General features: G+C 44.3%; 1 protein-coding gene across 2 annotated transcripts in view; it reads left to right on the forward strand.

The window, feature by feature from the left end:
- LOC118386348 (vesicle-trafficking protein SEC22a) overlaps positions 1 to 18,915 on the forward strand; it is a 29,585-nt gene extending 10,670 nt beyond the window's left edge. Inside the window, exons 2-8 of one of the 2 annotated variants that reach the window (XM_035774034.2) lie at positions 1,568 to 1,706; positions 6,009 to 6,226; positions 9,969 to 10,132; positions 10,531 to 10,710; positions 12,554 to 12,672; positions 16,287 to 16,352; positions 16,992 to 18,915. In XM_035774034.2, coding sequence (XP_035629927.1) covers positions 6,042 to 6,226; positions 9,969 to 10,132; positions 10,531 to 10,710; positions 12,554 to 12,672; positions 16,287 to 16,352; positions 16,992 to 17,192 — 915 coding nt within the window. In that variant the 5' untranslated portion in view covers positions 1,568 to 1,706; positions 6,009 to 6,041 and the 3' untranslated portion in view covers positions 17,193 to 18,915. The remainder of the gene's footprint in view (positions 1 to 1,567; positions 1,707 to 6,008; positions 6,227 to 9,968; positions 10,133 to 10,530; positions 10,711 to 12,553; positions 12,673 to 16,286; positions 16,353 to 16,991) is intronic. The other variant, XM_035774033.2, reaches the window with a different exon arrangement.
- The last annotated feature ends 223 nt before the right edge of the window (positions 18,916 to 19,138 follow it).

Here is a 19,138-nt window from a genome sequence, read left to right on the forward strand (position 1 = left end):
GGTATTTGAATCCCCTGAAGATGCCTCGGTCAATGGAGTATTTCTTCGCTTCGTCAAATTCTCTGCGCTTTCGGCGTATTCCAGCTGACAGGTCCTGGTGTAAAGCGAGTTTGGCGTTTCCCACTGTGATGGTGTTGTTTTTCGCCGCCTGTAGGACTCGTTCCTTGTCGGTGAATCCCAGGAAACGTATGGTGATTGGGCGCGTTGGTTGTCTGGCTGCTGGTGGGGGCCTCAGTGCTCGGTGAGCTCTCTCGAGTTCTATGGGCCTGTCGGTGGGCAGGTGGAGCCACTCGGGTTTGTCTTGCAGGTAGCGGATCAGTGGCATGTTTCCCTCTTCTTTTTCGCCCAGATTGAATAGAACACAATTATTCCTTTGCCCCCTGTTTTCCAGGTCCTCTGTTTTCTCTTCTAGATGCTCAATTTTCTTTTTAGCATATGCTATTGTTTCCATGGCATCTGTCAATAAGTTTTCCATGGATAGGATTTGCCCCTCTGCCTCGTCCAGGCGCCCCGCGTTTATGGTTCTTGTTGTTGATGTCAGGCAAAGCTTTTTCCAGGATTGTCACCTTGCCCCCTATCGCACTGAGCTGAGAGTTAATGGCATCTAATTTGGTGTTTACTTCTGTACGTTGGGAACTCAACTCAGAAAGGATGTCTTCGACAGAGTGCGAGGTTGGCATTCGTTGTGCCTCGTGGGGGAGCGGGTTCTCTTGCTCCTGGCTAATTGCGCTAGTTTTTTCTGAAGCTAGCTTCTTCTTGGAGGATTTTTCCGTCGCTAATACTCGAGTCTGGGTAAAAATGTCACCTGTAGTGTCGCCTTTTGTAGCCGCCATGACTTTTTCTTACTAAAGCTAAATGAGTGTGAACTTGGAGTGGAGGTAAGATTAGGAATTGGAAACTACTTGTGCGGAGCTCTTAGTTCATGCGGCCATCTCGTTCAAGGGTCACCTGATTCCGTCGTCAATGCACTTTCTAATGAACTCGCTCACTGAATCAGCGTATTCGTCAATGTTGTTGGACACAAAGCGGAGCATATCACGTGATTGAAGCGTGGAATCAGATTGGTCGGACCAGCGTTGAACAGACCTGAGCGAGGGAGCTTCTTGTTTCTGTCTGTAGTCTGGGAGCAACAAAATGGATTCGTGGTCAGCTTTTCCGAAAGGAGGGCGGGGGAGGGCCTTATATGCGTCGCGGAAGTTAGAATAACAATGATCCAGGGTTTTACCAGCCCTGGTTGCGCAATCGATATGCTGATACAATTTAGGGAGTCTTGTTTTCAGATTTGCCTTGTTAAAATCCCCAGCTACAATGAATGCAGCCTCAGGATATGTGGTTTCCAGTTTGCATGGAGTCAAATAAAGTTCGTTCAGGGCCATCTGTGTCTGCTTGGTGGAATATATACGGCTGTGATTATAATCGAAGAGAATTGCCTTGGTAGATAATGCGGTTGACATTTGATTGTGAGGAATTCTAAGTCAGGTGAACAGAAGGACTTGAGTTCCTGTATGTTATGATCATACCACGTCTCGTTAATCATAAGGCATACTCCCGCCCCTCTTCTTACCAGAAAGCTGCTTGTTTCTGTCGGCGCGACGCGTGAAGAAACCAGCTGGCTGTACCGACTCTGATAGCCTGTCTCGAGTGAGCCATGTGTCCGTGAAGCAAAGAACGTTAGACTGCCTGTTACATGAATGCAGTAAGCCAAGGTAAGTTGCTAGCTAGCATTAAACGTATCTTGTAAAAATAAATCATAATCACTTGTTAACTACACATGGTTGTTGATATTACTAGATATTATCTAGCGTGTCCTGCGTTGCATACAAGTATCTAAGTATCGGACTGAGCGGTGGTAGGCAGAAGCAGGCGCGTAAACATTCATTCAAACAGCACTTTTGTGCGTTTTTGCCAGCAGCTCTTCGTTGTTCGTCAAGCATTGCGCTGTTTATGACTTCAAGCCTATCAACTCCCGAGATAAGGCTAGTGTAACCAAAGTGAAATGGTTAGCTAGTTGGCGTGCGCTAATAGTTGTTCCCCCTGCTCTGCAAGCTACACTGGCAGTATACACTGCCTATAAGAACATCCAATAGTCAAAGGTTAATGAAATACAAATGGTATAGAGGGAAATAGTCCTATAGTAACTACAACCTAAAACTTCTTACCTGGGAATATTGAAGACTCATGTTAAAAGGAACCACCAGCTTTCATATGTTCTCATGTTCTGAGCAAGGAACTGAAACATTAGCTTTCTTACATGGCACATATTGCACTTTTACTTTCTTCTCCAACACTTTATTTTTGCATTATTTAAACCAAATTGAACATGTTTCATTATTTATTTGAGGCTAAATTGATTTTATTGATATATTAATTTAAAATAAGTGTTAATTCATTATTGTTGTAATTGTCATTATAACAAATACATTTTTTTAAATTGTCCGATTTTAATCGGTATCGGCGTTGAAAAATCATAATCGGTCGACCTCTAGAGGACGTAACTTTTTTTGCTGAATTTTGTCTTCCTGTCGTTCTTGGGTCCACACACATCGCAGCATTTCTTGTTGCTACCGGCTGCAATCTAGAATGATGATAACGTAGTTCAGGAATTTGACTGATATCTCACTTGGATATATAGTTACAGCAGGCCATGGAAGGAGAGTAAGGCACACACGTGCAACAACATCACTCGCACTTACTTCTGGTATTGGAGTTGTTGGTTCGAGTGGATGGGGCACCGGCATCCTCCTCCTGAATGCTACTCATGATGGCTGCAGAAGCTGGGGTCCTTGGACTATGTTGCAGCCTCTGGATTTGGGGTCTTACCAATGCCTTGCCCAGCTTCTCGAAAAAGAGCCGTCTCCTCTGGAGCTTCTCTCTGTTCCAATCTGGGTTCAACGCCATCCAGATGACGAACGTGTTGTATGCCGAGATGTCCAAGATGTTGATGATTATCCAGCGTAGGGTTCTTCTTTTGCAGCTATAGCCAGTAACCAGCTTGCCTAAATTGTCCACCCCTTTTGTGGAATTGTAATCTATTATGAATTCTAGTTTTTGACACTCCTGCCCACAGATTCTCCCATCCCTATGCAGCGTACTCATGAGTACCACATTTTTGCCTTTCTTAGGCACATAGGACACTATGGATGTGTCTGCCATGAACTCAAATTTGGAGGAATTGGTAGGCCTCTTCTGTGTAGCTTGTTTTTTTTCGTACTGTTCTTACCATCGTCAGCTTCCTCTTGAGGAGCTCCTGTCCCAGCTTGTGCGAAGTAAAAAAAAGTTATCGCATGTGATGTTGTGCCCACGGAGTCCCTGTGTCACGTCCAGGACAACCCGCATCCCTTGGTTCTTCTCAGGGGCTCCTCCATCTGGCTTTCCTGTATACACTTGCAAGTTCCACACATATGATGAAGCAGCATCACAGGCAGCCCAGATCATGATTCCATATTTTGTGGTATGTACTGCCTGAAGGGGCAGCGGCCCCTAAATGGCATATGCTGCTCATCAACAGTAACATTGGGACCAGTGTTATAAAACAGGTTAACCTGTTTGGGGTAGGGGGCAGCATTTTCACTTTTGGATAAATAGCGTTCCCAAACTGAACTGCCTCCTCCTCTGTCCCAGATCCTAATATATGCATATTAGTATTGGATAGAAAACACTCTGAAGTTTCTACAACTGTTTGAGTCATGTCTGTGTATAACAGAACTTATTTAGCAGGCAAAACCCCAAGGACAAACCATTCAGATGTTGTCTCTTCAATATGTTTTCATGGGGAATCCAGAATTTCCTGCAGTTTCTACCGCTTCCACTGGATGTCACCAGTTTGTAGAAATTGGTTGAGGTTTTTGCTTTGTGTAATGAACTAGCTCAGAACGAACGTCACTTCATGTGTACCTTTTTTGATAGAGGTGCGTAACCAGAAAAGTCTGTTGCTACTAGAAGCCTCAGTTTGTTTTGCTCCTGTATTGAACACAGATCATCCTGTCTTCAATTTGATCGATTTTTATATACGTTTAGAATTACCTAAAGTTGTATTACAAAAGTAGTTTGAAATGTTTTGGCCAAGTTTTACAGTTAACTTTTGAGATTTTTTTAGCGACGTTGCGTAATTTGGAAGCGGTGTTTTTCTGGATCAAACACACCAAATAAATTGACATTTTGGCTATATCGACGGAATTAATCGAACAAAAGGACCATTTGTGATATTTATGGGACATATAGGAGTGCCAACAAAAGAAGCTCCTCAAAGGTAAGACATGATTTATATATTATTTCTGCCTTTTGTGTCATGCCTGCAGAGTTGAAATATGCTACTCTCATTGTGTATTCTTGTGCTATCATCAGATAACTGCATCTTGTGCTTTTGCCGAAAATCCTTTTTGAAAACTGACGGCTGGATTCACAACGAGTGTAGCTTTAATTTGCTATCTTGCATGTGTTTTTTTATAGAAATGTATTTGAATTTGGCGCTCTGCATTTTCCCTGGCTAGTGGCCATGTGGGACGCAACCATCCACTTGTCCCACACGGACCTGATTGCAGCTAGCTTGTCTTTGATGCCTAGCTGGTCTGGTGTCTCGGTTATTGAAGACTATTAATCCTGGAAATAATGTGGAAGTTTTCCCAGAGGCGTTGTTGCACTGAAAAGATATCTGCCAGTGTCTGCATCCCACAGGGATTCTGTGGATTTCCCATTGGATCTGAAAACGCCAGCAAGGATAAGAACCCCAGAGTATGCAAGTAAATGAGTTTGGTCCATTTCCTTCCATCTCTCTCCAAAAACACACCTTCCCTCCAAATTAGTGCAGTCAAGAAAGATTTTTTGGGATTGTGTCTGGCATGAACAGTTCAAAGAGTATTTTATGTCCTGCACATGAGTAACCGCCATCCGCGTTGGCCCTGGTTGCATCCTTATCACATTGGCAGCCATGAAGGGTGGGTCATTCCTTGGGAAAAAAATGTTTTACAAACATGTTTATCCCCCTGCTGACGGGCTGGCTTCTGACAGGCTGGCTGCTGACGGGCTGGTCCTGGGGCTGGCTGATGGTCAATCTCATCCTCTTCTTCCAACTCCCTGTCAGATTCTGAATTGACAAACATGATCCTCATATTCTGAAAATTCTTCATCTTCCAAAGTGGAAGATGCTCCTTCCATGCTAGCTTCTCTGTGCAAAAATGATTTCGAAGGCCCTCTGAGCAGAGATTTTTGCCATACTGATTCATTGTTAAGGAGCCACACACGCAAAGCTGTTTTATGTGTCCCTCTCAATTTGCACCTGGCTGGGTTAGTGTGGGAAAATACTGCATTTTTATTACTTTTTTTTTTTTACAATGTATCGTAATAACATTGTACAGGCTCCCGTCAAGACGTTGTGTAGTTCCTCACACTACAACGGGTAAAGAGTGCGAGAAAAGCAAGAGACAGGTTCTTGTCGTTTATGTTGGAACAGCAGGCCCAGGGAGGAAGATGGGTGACGGCACACAGCAAACCTTTTTGTTTAATTTTTACTTGTTTTTACCTACATGCACACTTTTATTACCTTCGAAACCACATATGTAAGGGGGTGTTATTTTGCATGTTCTTCACGGAAAAATGAGCCAAGGCCAATGAGTCTCAGGTTATTCATTGTATAAGTTTTATTTTAGTAAACATTGAAAACTCACAAGTTTTTAACAAAACTCCCCCATACAGAAGACTCCTTCTTCCATTGACTGCAGTGAAATGGAACTGAGATTCATGACCAAGGGCAAGCTATTAGCACTTTGAAAAACTGCTATCTAAGGTACCGAACCGTGGCAGACAAAGATTAGTCCTGCACTAACTTCAGTTGTCCCATTTATTATGATCTATTCTGGTGTTACACAAGGCTACCCAAAATAATGTGAATTGGGTATAGCTATGGTAATATTAATATGCTGGCAATTCTGTTAAACTGGCCTATTTTAGCAGAATGCTAATGAATTCACAAATATCATGCTCTATGAACATGTTCCATTTTTTTCTTTTAGGTTTCCAGTGAGTGTGTAGAGCTAGCCAGCTGTATGATGTCAATGGTCTTATTTGCCTCTGTGGTGCGGGTGGTGGACGGTCTACCCCTGTCTGCCTCCACAGACTACGAGCAGGACAAAGGCCTTCAGGAAACCAAGAAGCAAGTCAAAGCACTGTCTAAGAAACTCAGCCAGTTCCCTGACCGATGCACTCTGAAGGCTGGACAGTACAATATCAAGTAAGTTGCAAGTCACACTTAATGGGATACTTCAGGAGGTTTTGCTAACTAGTGCTAGGCCAGTTGCTAACTAGCGTTACCCATAGACTTTCGAGTCATTGTGCTATCTGCTAACATGCTAAGTATAATTTAACTGAATCATAATCATAAAGAGTGGTATAGGGTTTGGTTTTTCCATTTATGTTTTGAGGTTGTACTTGAGTATGTATAGCTTGTTAGCACATAGACTGCACTGATTGGTGACCTCGTTAGTCAGTGTGTTACACCTGTGCTGGTTGCCATCTCATTAGTGGTAAGGTGTTTCACCTGTGCTGGCCTTGGTGCTATTTATGAGGGGCTGGCCCAGTGCTCTAGTTGTCTTGATAGATGCTGGGGGTTAACACCTTTAGTTGGCTATCCCTATTTTTATTTCTAACAAACAAACCTTTATCTGCTTTTGTTTTTTCACCTTTTTGGAATGTTTCCTGTCTGTTTGGTGGGTTTTTATTTTGGTTTGCTTCTTAGGCAAAATTTAGTGGGGTTTCATGGTGCGTGTCTTTTAGGTCCCAGTTGTTGTTGATATGTAACTTTCAGTGGACTTAGTTTGAGCAACATTTCTTTTTTGGGGGGGGGGGGTCTTCCTGAGGAATTTAACTAAATTGGGTCTCGTCCAGGATTTTGTTTCCCATGAGTATGGAAGTCACTCTAGTCACCTACTCTGAAGGTCTGCTGTGCCCAAATATTTGAGTGTTCAAAATACACTTTTGTGCTAGTTTGTCACTGACCTTGTAAGATTGGTGGAATCATTTGAAAGTTGTATAAACATACAGGCTAATAAAAAATGTAAAAAGGGCCATGGACTCTTTTAATAAAAAAATAAGTCATTATTATTTATTAAATTTTACCCCCTTGTTCTCCCCAATTTCGTGGTATCCAATTGTTAGTAGCTACTATCTTTTGTCTCATCGCTACAACTCCCGTACGGGCTCAGGAGAGACGAAGGTCGAAAGTCATGCGTCCTCCGATACACAACCCAACCAAGCCACACTGCTTCTTAACACAGCATGCATCCAACCCGGAAGCCAGCCGCACCAATGTGTAGGAGGAAACACCGTGCACCTGGGAACCTTGATTAGCGCACACTGCGCCCGGCCCGCCACAGGATTCGCTGGTGCGCAATGAGACAAGGATATCCCTACCGGCCAAACCCTCCCTAACCCGGACGACGCTAGGCCAATTGTGCGTCGCTCCGAGGACTTCCCGGTCGCGGTTGGTTAGGACAGAGCCTGGGCGCGAACCCAGAGTCTCTGGTGGCACAGCTGGCGCTGCAGTACAGCGCCCTTAACCACTGTGCCACCCGGGAGCCTCCAGCCATGGACTCTTAAGTTGAAAGCATTTGTAATAAACCCCACATGTGAGATGCTAGATACATTTATGAAGGCTAATCCGCTCAACATTGCAAAGCATTATATCAGACTGGTATCTGGCAATCTAAAAGCAGTAGGCAGTTGATCGGTACTGCTTTGGTGGAGGAGGAAATTCATCTGGAGATGTTGATGAAATGGGTCCTACGGGTGGTAGAGTACATCCCGGAGACGTGCAGCTGAGGGAGTTAGAAATTAAGGTTGGAGGAACAGAAATTAGAACTTGAGCACAAGGAAAAGGAAAGTGAACGTGAGGAGAGATTGGAGGAACATAAATGAGTTAGAGTACAGGGAAAGACGAGATGAGCGTGCAGCCAAACAACAAGAATATGCAGCTAGACTAGAACAGCTAGACTAGAACAATAAGAACAAGTCCATCCAGTATGCATAATAACAGTCCACGTTCAAAGCCGATTACTAAAATGTGTTAAGTTGTTTAGTATAGGCTAGACCAATTATGTACCAAAGAAATCTTAAATCAGTAAAAAAAAAATTGCCAGGTGTAATATGTAGTAGGCTATGTAGGCACAATCATAATTATAACTTTATACCCCTTTTTCTCCCCAATTTTATGATATCCAAATGTCTTGTCTCATCGCTGCGACTCCCATAAGGAGAGGTGAAGGTCGAGAGCCATGCGTCCTCCGAAACATGACCCAACCAAACCGCACTGCTTCTTGACACTGCCTGCTTAACCCGGAAGCCAGCCACACCAATGTGTTGGCGGAAAAACCGTACACCTGGCGACCGTATCAGTGTGTATGCACCCGGCCCGCCACAGTCACTAGAGCGTGATGGGACAAGGACATCTCTGCCAGCCAAACCCTCCCCTAACCCGGACAACGCTGGGCCAATTGTGCGCCGCCCCATGAGCCTGGACTCGAACCAGGATCTCTTGTGGCACAGCTAGCAACTGCGATGCAGTGCCTTAGACCACTGCGCAACTCGGGAGGCCTCACACAATCAGAATTGTAGTAGTTTTTTTGTTTGTTTTGCAGACTTGAGCTCATAAGCCTAGGTGTATGTATAGGCTCTAATATTCATACGGGCGTTTTGTATGAGTCATCACTTTAGAGACCCCAACCAACACATGTCCAGAGTGCATAAGAGGAGATTACCGTGACTCAACGGTAGTGTGGAATTTTTCTGTGGTCATGACTGCTGATGTGTCAGAAACGGTCACCTTGATTCTGTCCTATTGCTGATGTCACAACAAAGTGCACTTTTCCTTGTTTTGTGAATATCTATTAAAGCTCTTTCCTGAAATGCTCCAATTCCCCTAATATGAGTTTTGTGACAGCCCGACAATTGTAATTGACCAAACTGTTTTAAGAAACGCAACTGCGGCATTACAAAATCCATCTGTTCACATTAATGCCGTGCTCAAAAGCTCCGGCCTCCAACCATTTTTAGATCGGACAAAAACGAGCACCGACTAAGACATCATTTTGAATTAATTCCGAGTTGGAAACTCTGGAATCATCCTAGAAATCTTACTTTCCGACCTGAAAATCAATGACGGCACAATTTGAACTCGTCCCCCCCACCCAAGAGTTCCCAGTTGTCTTGAAACCACCATTAGACAGCAGATATTGGCTTGAATGAGATGCTCCCTCTAGGAGCAGCGTTGGTTGGCCATCCACTCTACAGTCTGAAGCCTCATTTGTTATCATGAGGTCCTTTAATCAAGGCCCAACATCGGCCTCACTGTGAAGGAAAGAGACTGAGGACATGTCAGACAGCAGTTAAGTCACTGGGTAATCTGATTTAAAGCTCCTTTTGGGCAATGCTTAACTCTGATGTATTGGCCCTTCGAGGGGCTCTGCTGAGCTCCAGTTGAGTGGATGGTATGATTTTTGTCCCTCCCTCCCTGGCACTCTGCCAAATGACCATAATTCAGCACCCATACTACATAAGCAGAGGGAAAAGAGAGTGAGCTAGCTGTTCCCCCTCCCCATTTAATGCTTGTTTTAATCTTTCTGTAAAGAAATTAAGAGAGACCGATCCTGGCATCTCTTAGCACACTGCTAACCAGCCTTCATGCCACCTGTTAACATTTCTGTGAATTATTTTCGATGGATTGGTTGGAAACACCTCTGGCGAGGTTCCTTTTTTGTGTAATATCTTAAATGGTATTTCTTGGTATTCTTGCATAGCTATTATAATGCCAGTTTTGTTACATCTCCAAATATAATTTTGATCCTGAATAACATGCAGGGACATCTCATGGTTTTGTTTATGAATACTACTGAACTCTCTGTGCTTCCCACTGTTCAGCATTGTAATTGCAGGAAATAATAGTCCACTGTATTCCTGCTCACTCTGTGTGTCTGTTTCAGTTTCACCTGCTCTCTGGGTGTGGGTTATCTGATGGTATGTACAGAGACCTACCCCAACGTCCTGGCCTTCTGTTTCCTGGATGAGCTGCAAAGGGAGTTCATCGTCACGTACGACGCCAAGCGTGTTAATAGCGCTGTGAGGCCATACTCCTTCATCGAGTTGGGTGAGTCTCTCCTCTTGTTTTCCCAACAAACCCATGCATTGTCTTACTTTAGAAGCACAGGGTTTCCCTTAGCCTGGTCCCAGAGCTGTTTGTGCTTTTCTGCCTACTCCTGGCGTGACCTTGACTGTAGTGTTGACAAGACTAGACTGCACAAACAGATCTGGGACCAGGCTAGGTTTCCCTGGTTTGACGCTTTCTAAAATATATTATATTCCATTTAGCAGACACTTCCTATTTTTGTGTATGGGTGGTCTCAGGAAACTAACCCACTATCATGCCCAAACATTTTAGAGCATGTTTATACTGTACCCGCAGGAACATACAATTCCTAGGTTGTATTTTCATGATAGATTTCTCTATTCTCACACCCTTCATACTTGTGTTGCGGCCTCTTCCAGACAACTTCATCCAGAAGACGAAGCAGCGCTTCAACAGCCCCCGCTCTCTGTCCACTAAGATCAACCTGGCCGACATGCAAACAGAGATCAAACTTCGACCACCCTACCAGCTGTCCCCTGAGGACCTAGGATCCATCAACGGCTTCTCATACCACACCCCCTCCAAGTACAAGGGCATAAGTAGGTACCCCACACAGACACAAGATAGTTGTGGGAAAACTTCTTAGGGCTAGGGGTCCCACCAGCGGGACAACTTCCGGTGAAACTGGAGGGTGGTCAGTTAAAATAAATCATCATAAAAATGATGTATTATGTATATTAAACATTTAGGTACATACAAGTGTCTTATATTGGTTTAAAGCATAAATTATTGTTAATCTAACTGCACTGTCCGATTTACCGTAGCTATTACAGCTAAAACATGATGCCATGCGATTGTTTGAGGACGGAGCCCCACATCAAAATATTTTTCCACCGGCGCAGGTTTCATAAATTTACAAATGGCGATTTTAAATATTCACTTTTGAAAATCTTCCTCTGATTTGTCATCCAAAGGGTCCCAGCTATAACATGTCGTTTTTTGTGATAAAATCCTTCTTTATATCCCAAAAAAGTATGTTTAGTTGGCACCAACGATTTGAGTAATCCACTCGTTCAACATAGAGAAAGGAATCCGAAAATCTACCCCTAAACTTTGTTTCAACAAGTCTAAAATAAATGTCTATCTACTCCTCAGATACCCTAAAATGTAATCAAACTATAATATTTCTTACGGAAACAAGTATGTTCAATAGGATTTTAGCAGATGCGTCCTTTATTCATGGCGCGCGCAAACACACATTTCCAAGACTCTGTCCCTGTACTAAAACTGATATTTCTTATTCGCTTTGGAAGTTACAAGCCTGACACCTTGAACATATCTTCCACAGGGTGTCAGCAGTCTATTGGAATTGCATCCTGGGAGCTAGAATTGAGTATGCCCTTATACTTGCCTAACCCTAAGACGCTTTAGTTAAGTTATGATATTTTCTCATCAACCTGTACTGCTCTACAGGGTTTTAACTAACATTTTTTTTAGTGCCTGCAACTGTAGTTAGTTTAGTTGTCTATTACATAGCTTAGTCTTTCACATTCAGCCAAACGTTGACAAACTCATACGCTAGTTTATGCACATTGAAGTGTGCCTACCTGCCTTTTGTGTTTTCACACACAGTAAACATGTAAGGCTCTTTACTTAAGCTCTAACATGATCACTTCACTGTGTACTGAATGACAAATTGATTTGCATTCCATCCACCTCATTCCAATCCTCCCTTTTCCTGTTCATCTAAGCCTTTACTGTAGACATCTCCTTCTGTCACGTTAGCACATGTTGAAAATGGCTTCCATCCATTCCATACCTCATGGACAGCTTGGTTGGGAACATGTTTGGAACAGAACCAAAGTTAATCACTTGAAAGCCCTATAGGGTCAGTTCTTTGAAGGACACCTTGGCATGCAGCTGTCGTTCGTGTGTGTGGCCCCTCCATTAGTGACCGGCCCACCACCTCTCTGTTGGTACCTTCACACCTCAGTAATCCCAGCTAAATGATTGTGCCCTGGGTCACCACAGCTCCTCTGTCTCCCTCAAGAACCTCTGCATTCATATTCACTTTCCTGTCACTCAATGTGAAGGGATGATCATCAAAATGTTATTTTGGGATTTAGTCACGGGTTTCTCTTCAAATGTTAGGAGAATTCTAAGATTGCACATGATGGTATAGTGCAGTGGTTGACCATGTCTATACCCTGAACCTAATCCTGCTCTGTAGCTATTCATCACATTTCTAAGAATTTAGCTGCAAGATATTACTTTGCACCCTACCTTTAGGTCAAGGCAGCCTCTGGCACTGAGTCTGTATTGTGATGTCCTTCAGAATCACAACGTAGCTGTTTATCTCAGTCTATATAGTCTCTTAATGTGTATATTGCTCATTGGCCAGGTCATTTCTGCTGGCTCTTAACAGTTCCCTTCTCTGCCCAGCTCCCAGCCAACAGCTTGATCCTGTGACTCTACCTGGCATCGTCTCCTGTGTGCTGAGCATCCTCTGTGGAGGCCTCAATCTACTCCGAGGGGTTCATGCTATAGAGAGCACCATACAGGTAATGCCAGAGCGATGGATACATTACTCTATTTAATTCAGTAGGAAAGTCCAAAGTGACCCCCTGTCACGTAGAGTAGACCAGAAGGCTAAACTGGATAACCTAACCTCTATCAAAATAAAAAGATGGCGGAACCGCAAAAGTTTGGGGATGGTAGGGAGTAGTCCTCAAGCCTTTAATGCCCAGCTGTCGGTGGAGTTGAACCATCAGTCGCGAGGTGAAGTTTGTCCCTTGGTCCGTCAGGATTTCATCTGGGATTCCTACACGAGAGAAGAGCTGAACAAGAGCACTGATTATTTTTGGAGTGGTTATGGAACGGAGTGGGAAGGCTTCTGGGAACCGGGTGGCATAGTCACAGATCACCAATATATACTTGTAACCTGCACTACTCTTCTCCAAGGGTCCAACAATGTCCATTGCAATTCTCTTGAATGGGGTAGAGATAACAGGCAGTGAACATAGAGGAGCCCTTTCAGACCTACGGACAGCACTGGTTTTCTGGCACATGGGGCATGATTTGCAGTATTTTTGTACATCAGTATACATGGAGGGCCAAAAGAAACGGGAGCCTAGCCTAAGATAGGTCTTATGTTGCCCTAGATGGCCTGCCCATGGAACTGTATGTGCAAGGTTGAGAACAAGTGGTCTACAGGTAGATGGCACCACCAACTTCCTGCTATCTGCCTCTGACCCAAGGTAGAGTATGTGGTTGTCTACTGTGTAAATCCCCCACATGAAGATTGACTGTCCCCAGCTAAGGCCTTGTCAAACAAACATTTCAAGGTTGCGTCAGACTTCTGCAGTGTAGCAAAATTTTGTGGAACATCCCATTGCACCTCTAACCCAGACACATCAGCAACAGGTACAGGGGTTCCCACATACTTCTCAAGACGCCGCTGGCGGCGTGACTTTCTGGGCCCTTTGGTTCCCCCTCGCACAGACTATCACACAAGTCAGGCAGAGGTTGTAAACCAGCTTTGGCCTGGGCACGAGTGACAACTGAACATGCCATCTGAACATCAGACTGGCAAACTGACTGCTCATATAGCTGACCCCCCACACTTCCCAACAGATCAGAGAGTACAGGCACATCCCTCCCCAAAATCATCTCAAAAGGTAGCTTCTCCATTACCACAACTTTGAGGAGGTATTTCTGACCCTGAATCTCAACTGTGAGCTCAGCTGTGGGCTGCTGTGACTGGTCACCATGGACACATTGGATCAGTGTCTGATGACCATAATCAATGTCATTAACAGGTACATTACCTTTTCTGATCAATGACAGGGAACTGCCAGTGTCAATCATTGCAGTAAGACTTTTACCATTCACTTTTACAGGTACCAAGCATGACCCTTCCCGAGTCTGTCTATTCTGAACACCATCCCCCTCTCTGGGTACATAACAGTAACCTGAGAGCTTGGATTTACGTAGCGGACACATTGAAGCTTTGTGCCCCTGCTGCCGGCAGTAAAAACAGGTCAGACCCCTCCCATCAGAGCGAACTGCATGATCCCTTACCTCCCTCCCAGACACATAACCCTCAGAGTTACCTCCACCATCTCTGGCGTTTCTGATGTCCCTTGTGTCTCTTAGACTCCTTGGAGCGGGTGCTGCAGGTTGTGGTGGGCCCCCTTTACGTGCATTAAGATACTGCAGTGCAAGCTTGGCCGCCATAAGCCCGTCCTTGGGCTCGTGCTCTCGGACCCAGGTTCGAATGTCGTGTGGTAGAACTTGTAGAAGTTGCTCGAGGATGATGACCTCCCGATTTCGTCCTGTGTCTTCTCCCCGGTCGAACCCATCGTCGGTAGAGACCCTTGAGGCGGTGGTACGTCTCTGTCGGCGACTCACCCGATGGCGTTGATGCAGCTCTGAAGCGTTGACGGTAGGTTTCCGGTGAGATGTCAAACTTCACCAGCAGCGCTTCCTTCAAGCCCTTGTAGACATTGGACAGCCCCTCATCCATTGCTGTGTAAGCCTCTAAGGCCTTGCCCGTGAGCAATGGGACAAGCCTGCAGGCCCACTCTACCTCAGGCCACTGCCACGTCTTAGCCATGCGCTCAAACCTCAGCAGGTAGTTTTCAATGTCCTCCCCTGCTGGTATGAGGGCATCTCTGGCTCCTTCCTCAGGAATGCTGGAAGATGGACGTTAACACTGCTGGACTGGTCTCCTGGTGCTGGCCTCATTACTGCTTGGGGTGCCTGCTGTGGAGTTGAAGTCCCTGCTGCATCGAGCCTTTGTCGTCCTGGTGTTGGAAGACCCAATCTTGGGCTCTCACTGACGAGTTCCGCCTGGTGGGGAGCTGTGAGGATAGATTGGCGTAGGCCACGTAACTCCTGCTTGAGGTCTTCGTCCCTCCTCTCAAGGCAGGTGAAAAGTTGCTGAAAAAGGGTTACCATGGTTGGGTGTGGTTCTGGTCCCCCAACTGCTCCTTCAGTCAGCAGCTCACCCAGTTCTGGTTGTCTTTGGCCCCGCGGTCGGGCTCCTAGTTTCTCATACTTGACCTCTTCTTCACCAGACGATTCCATGGTATTCCACCCCGGTTCAACTTCAGGTACCTTTTCTGACAGTTGATGCTGTTGCTGAGAACGCAATCCTGTACGCATTCCTTTACCTCTCTTGTTGATTTGCGGTACGCCATCCCACCACTGCCACCATATGTCACGTAGAGTAGACCAGAAGGCTAAACTGGATAACCTAACCTCTATCAAAATAAAAAGATGGCGGAACCGCAAAAGTTATTCTGTGCAAAGGTGTTTATTTACAAGTGAATTCCGGAACAAAAAAACAACAGTACTGCCATCAACGTCTACCTTATGGGACAGCTTAAAAACAATGCTGCCCCATCCACAGCTCAATCCAAAATAACCTCCCCATGACTGAAAGAGAGGCTCCTTTTGTAGGGCTAGCCCCTCCCCTCAGAACAATTAACCCTGGTTAATTAATCAATTAATAATACAAACATACATTTTCCATGAACTAAACATACTAAAGGATATACATTGCAACACGGTTTTAAACAATATCACAACATAACATTTACAACATTACATCACTACTGACAATATCTTTCAATATGCCCATGTGCATTAATGAGCCATTTGGGACAGGCACTATAAAGCCAACCCAATTCCCTGAGCTCGGGTCCTTTTCCAGCATACCCGGAAGCTACAGAGATGGAGAGAGAGAAACAGAACAAACAAACAATGCGCTCATCCACAACATTGATAAGTATAAAATGCATGCACCAAGACAGAAGTTAATTTGTGTGTCGACCCACATTGTTAACTTATCTTATAATGGCGCAGGGAGGAGTGATGAATATGTGTGTGTGTTAAAGAACCAAATGCTGCCCGCGGCCAGTGACGGACTTCTACGTCACACCCCTGTAGCTAATCCAAGCCTTTTCATATGAACAGTTTGTAATACCTGTATTTATCTTAGTGGGTATGCTTATTATTGCTTTTCAGAGGCTGTTTTTGTCCAATGCTTTTGTTGGCTTTCTTGTCGTACCAGTTTCACCAAGCCTTGTTTCAAGCCTACCTACTGCTGTACATTGACCTCGCTATCTTTTCTTCTCTCCCTTGTCTTCATCCCCCGTTGGTTTGCCGGCAGAACGACGACGAAGACTTTAATTACGTGATTGCCTTTTTCCTGGGCACAGCAGCCTGTCTGTATCAGGTAAGTCATAGCGAGCAAGAGCTGTCTTGTCTCCTTCTGGCAGTCACTTATGAGTGAGGTGCGGCTCCCGAGTGAAGCAGTGGTCTAAGCCATTGCTTCTCAGTGCTAGAGGAGTCACTACAGACTCTGGTTCGATTCCAGGCTGTATCACAACCGGCCGGGATTGGAAGTCCCATAGGGTGGTGCACAATTGGCACAAGGTCGTTAGGGTTTGGCCGGGGTAGGCCGTCATTGTAAATAAGAATTTGTTCTTAACTGACTTGCCTAGTTAAATAAATTAAAAACAACCTTGCACTTTGCATCTGTACAGAGGGGGCTGTTAGTGTTCGTCTGAGTCTAGCTACAGTTTACACATAATTGTACATTGAAAATTGCAAATAATATGCATTACATTTATGTTGCAGAATAGGGCTTGTCATTTTATTGCTGGTAGTTGATTTAAGCTTGCACTAAATAATTGGGGCATCCTTGAGTAAAGGTCAAATATTGGACATAGTTTGAAAGCAAAGAAAGATTAGTCTCCGGCAAGGGATTTTCAATACAATGAAGTATCTCTATTGTTCTCACAGAAGTTGACTCTTCTCTGCTTCCCGGTGTCGGTCTCTCACTCCATCTCTCCCTTTCTCTCCCTCTCTTCAGTGTTCCCTGTTCACGTACTTCTCTGTGTGGAGGAACAGTAAGTCGTTCCTGGCCTTCGCCCTGATCTGTCTGTCCAACATGTACCTTTATGAACTGAGGAACATGTGGCAGATCCTCTTCCATGTGACTGTAGGGGCCTTCATGACACTACAGATCAGACTGAGGCAGCCGCAGGGCAAAGCTCCGGACTACAACGTCTAACAAACTACAACCAAACAAATAAGAAATAAACAACTTCAGTGTCTGACAAAACCCAACAAATATACTAATTTTACAACCAACCACCAACAACAAAACCATGTCTAAGGCTACGGAGCAAAGAAGTGACTCTGCTCCTGCTCTCTATCATGTTTCCTCCCCACCACAGCTCAGGACTGTGGGCCAGCCTGGCCCTGCCTCAATCCTGTTGGATGCTGAGCTCACTTTAGCGTGGCCTCAAAGTGATACGGCCCAATAGGATTAATGGGTGGTGCCACTACAGCCAAATAATTGGCTAATAATATTCATATGAATATGTTTGGGGTAACCATCAGGAGTCTGAACAGGGGTTACTGACTTAAATTGAATCTCTGGCATCACAGACATGTATAATTGAAGTAATTTAGCAGACGCTCTTATCCAGAGTGAATACAGGAGAAATTAGTGTTAAGTGCCTTCCTAAAGGACATATCGACTTTATTTATTTTTACCTAGTCGGCTTGGGGATTCAAACCAGCGACCTTTTGGTTACTGACCCAATGCTCTTACCCGTTAGGCTACCTGCCACCCCAGTATCATATGTTATTAAATCTCTTGGCTCGTAAAGATTTGTTTTATTGATTTGAGAATAATTTATTCAAAATAATGTGTATGATCATGTCACACCTGTTACTTCCATGTACTTTGTTGCAGGCTTCATGAATATGCGATTGCTTGAAAGCTGAGTTTGGCATGGCAAATGTAATGTGGTGGTGTTATCCCACTGTTTTCATCACTGGGAGGCCAACCTTATCAACTCCATATCATCTGCCAGACCTCCTGGTGCAGTGGTGGTAACAGCAGCCACTGCTGGAAAGGGTTTAACTGACCTGTGAGCCATCTGCCATCCCGATGTTTCAGGGTATTACTCTAAAGGCCAGAGTAGGAGAGGAGCTAGACGAGTTACTTATATTGTAGCAGAAATGGTTACTTCCAAAAATACTCAATGCATTTCTTTTCTTTTGCCATGTATTTTCCAATGCATCATTTATTTTGCATAGCTTTTGGATTATATTGCATAAATGTTTGTCATGTCAGAAGCAGAAATGACTGAGGGCAATGTCAGTAAACTTCCTAGAAATATTGTTAATTTAATGATGAGTTAAGGGATTGTGCGAACAATGTTATTTTTTGGGGGGGGGTGGAGTGGCCAGTGTCAGTCAGACTAGAGATGGTCATTGCATGAGTGGAGAGTATAAACATGGAACCAAGTATTATGAACATCTGGCAACAAACTACATGTATATCTGGGCACTACTGCACTGATCCAACCCTTAAGATTTGTCATCAACAATGGCCTGTTTTCTATTAGCCTGTACATCTTAGCAGACTGTGGTACTTGACCTTTGTGACCTAAGTTAGCCTCCAGTATGACATCTAGGACTTAAATGTTTTATTTGATGTTGGCTGTTTCCAGGGGTGCAACTTTCACTGCGTATGGTGCATTTTTACCCCCCAGTTGAATCACTGGAATGTCATACAAAATGTGTTAACGGTGTGCTTTAGGACCATGCAGATGCCTCCGAGCAGTCGGGTAGAGTGTTTCTCCGACTGAATAAAAAAAGCCCCCCCACACACACACTTCTAAAACCAAAGTTGCGCCCCTGGCTGTTTCTAATGACATACTTTTGCAATCAATGTAATGTAACTAAATATACAACCATTAAACAGATCCTCATTTTGCTAATGGTGTGTGCATAACCAAGTAGTTTACTACTTAGTTTACTATTTCCACATTCTTTACATTCTTCAAGCTCTGTTAAGTTGGTTGTTGATCATTGATAGACAGCCATTTTCAAGTCTTGCCCTAAATGTCCAAGCCAAGGGGTGTGAATACTTTCTGAAGGCACTGTAACGTTTCTTAGAGGTTTCTGCAAGATTACCAATTTGAGTCCCGCCAAATCATTGTC

This window comes from Oncorhynchus keta, chromosome 7 (assembly GCF_023373465.1).
Source record: "Oncorhynchus keta strain PuntledgeMale-10-30-2019 chromosome 7, Oket_V2, whole genome shotgun sequence".
NCBI classification, from domain to species: domain Eukaryota; kingdom Metazoa; phylum Chordata; class Actinopteri; order Salmoniformes; family Salmonidae; genus Oncorhynchus; species Oncorhynchus keta.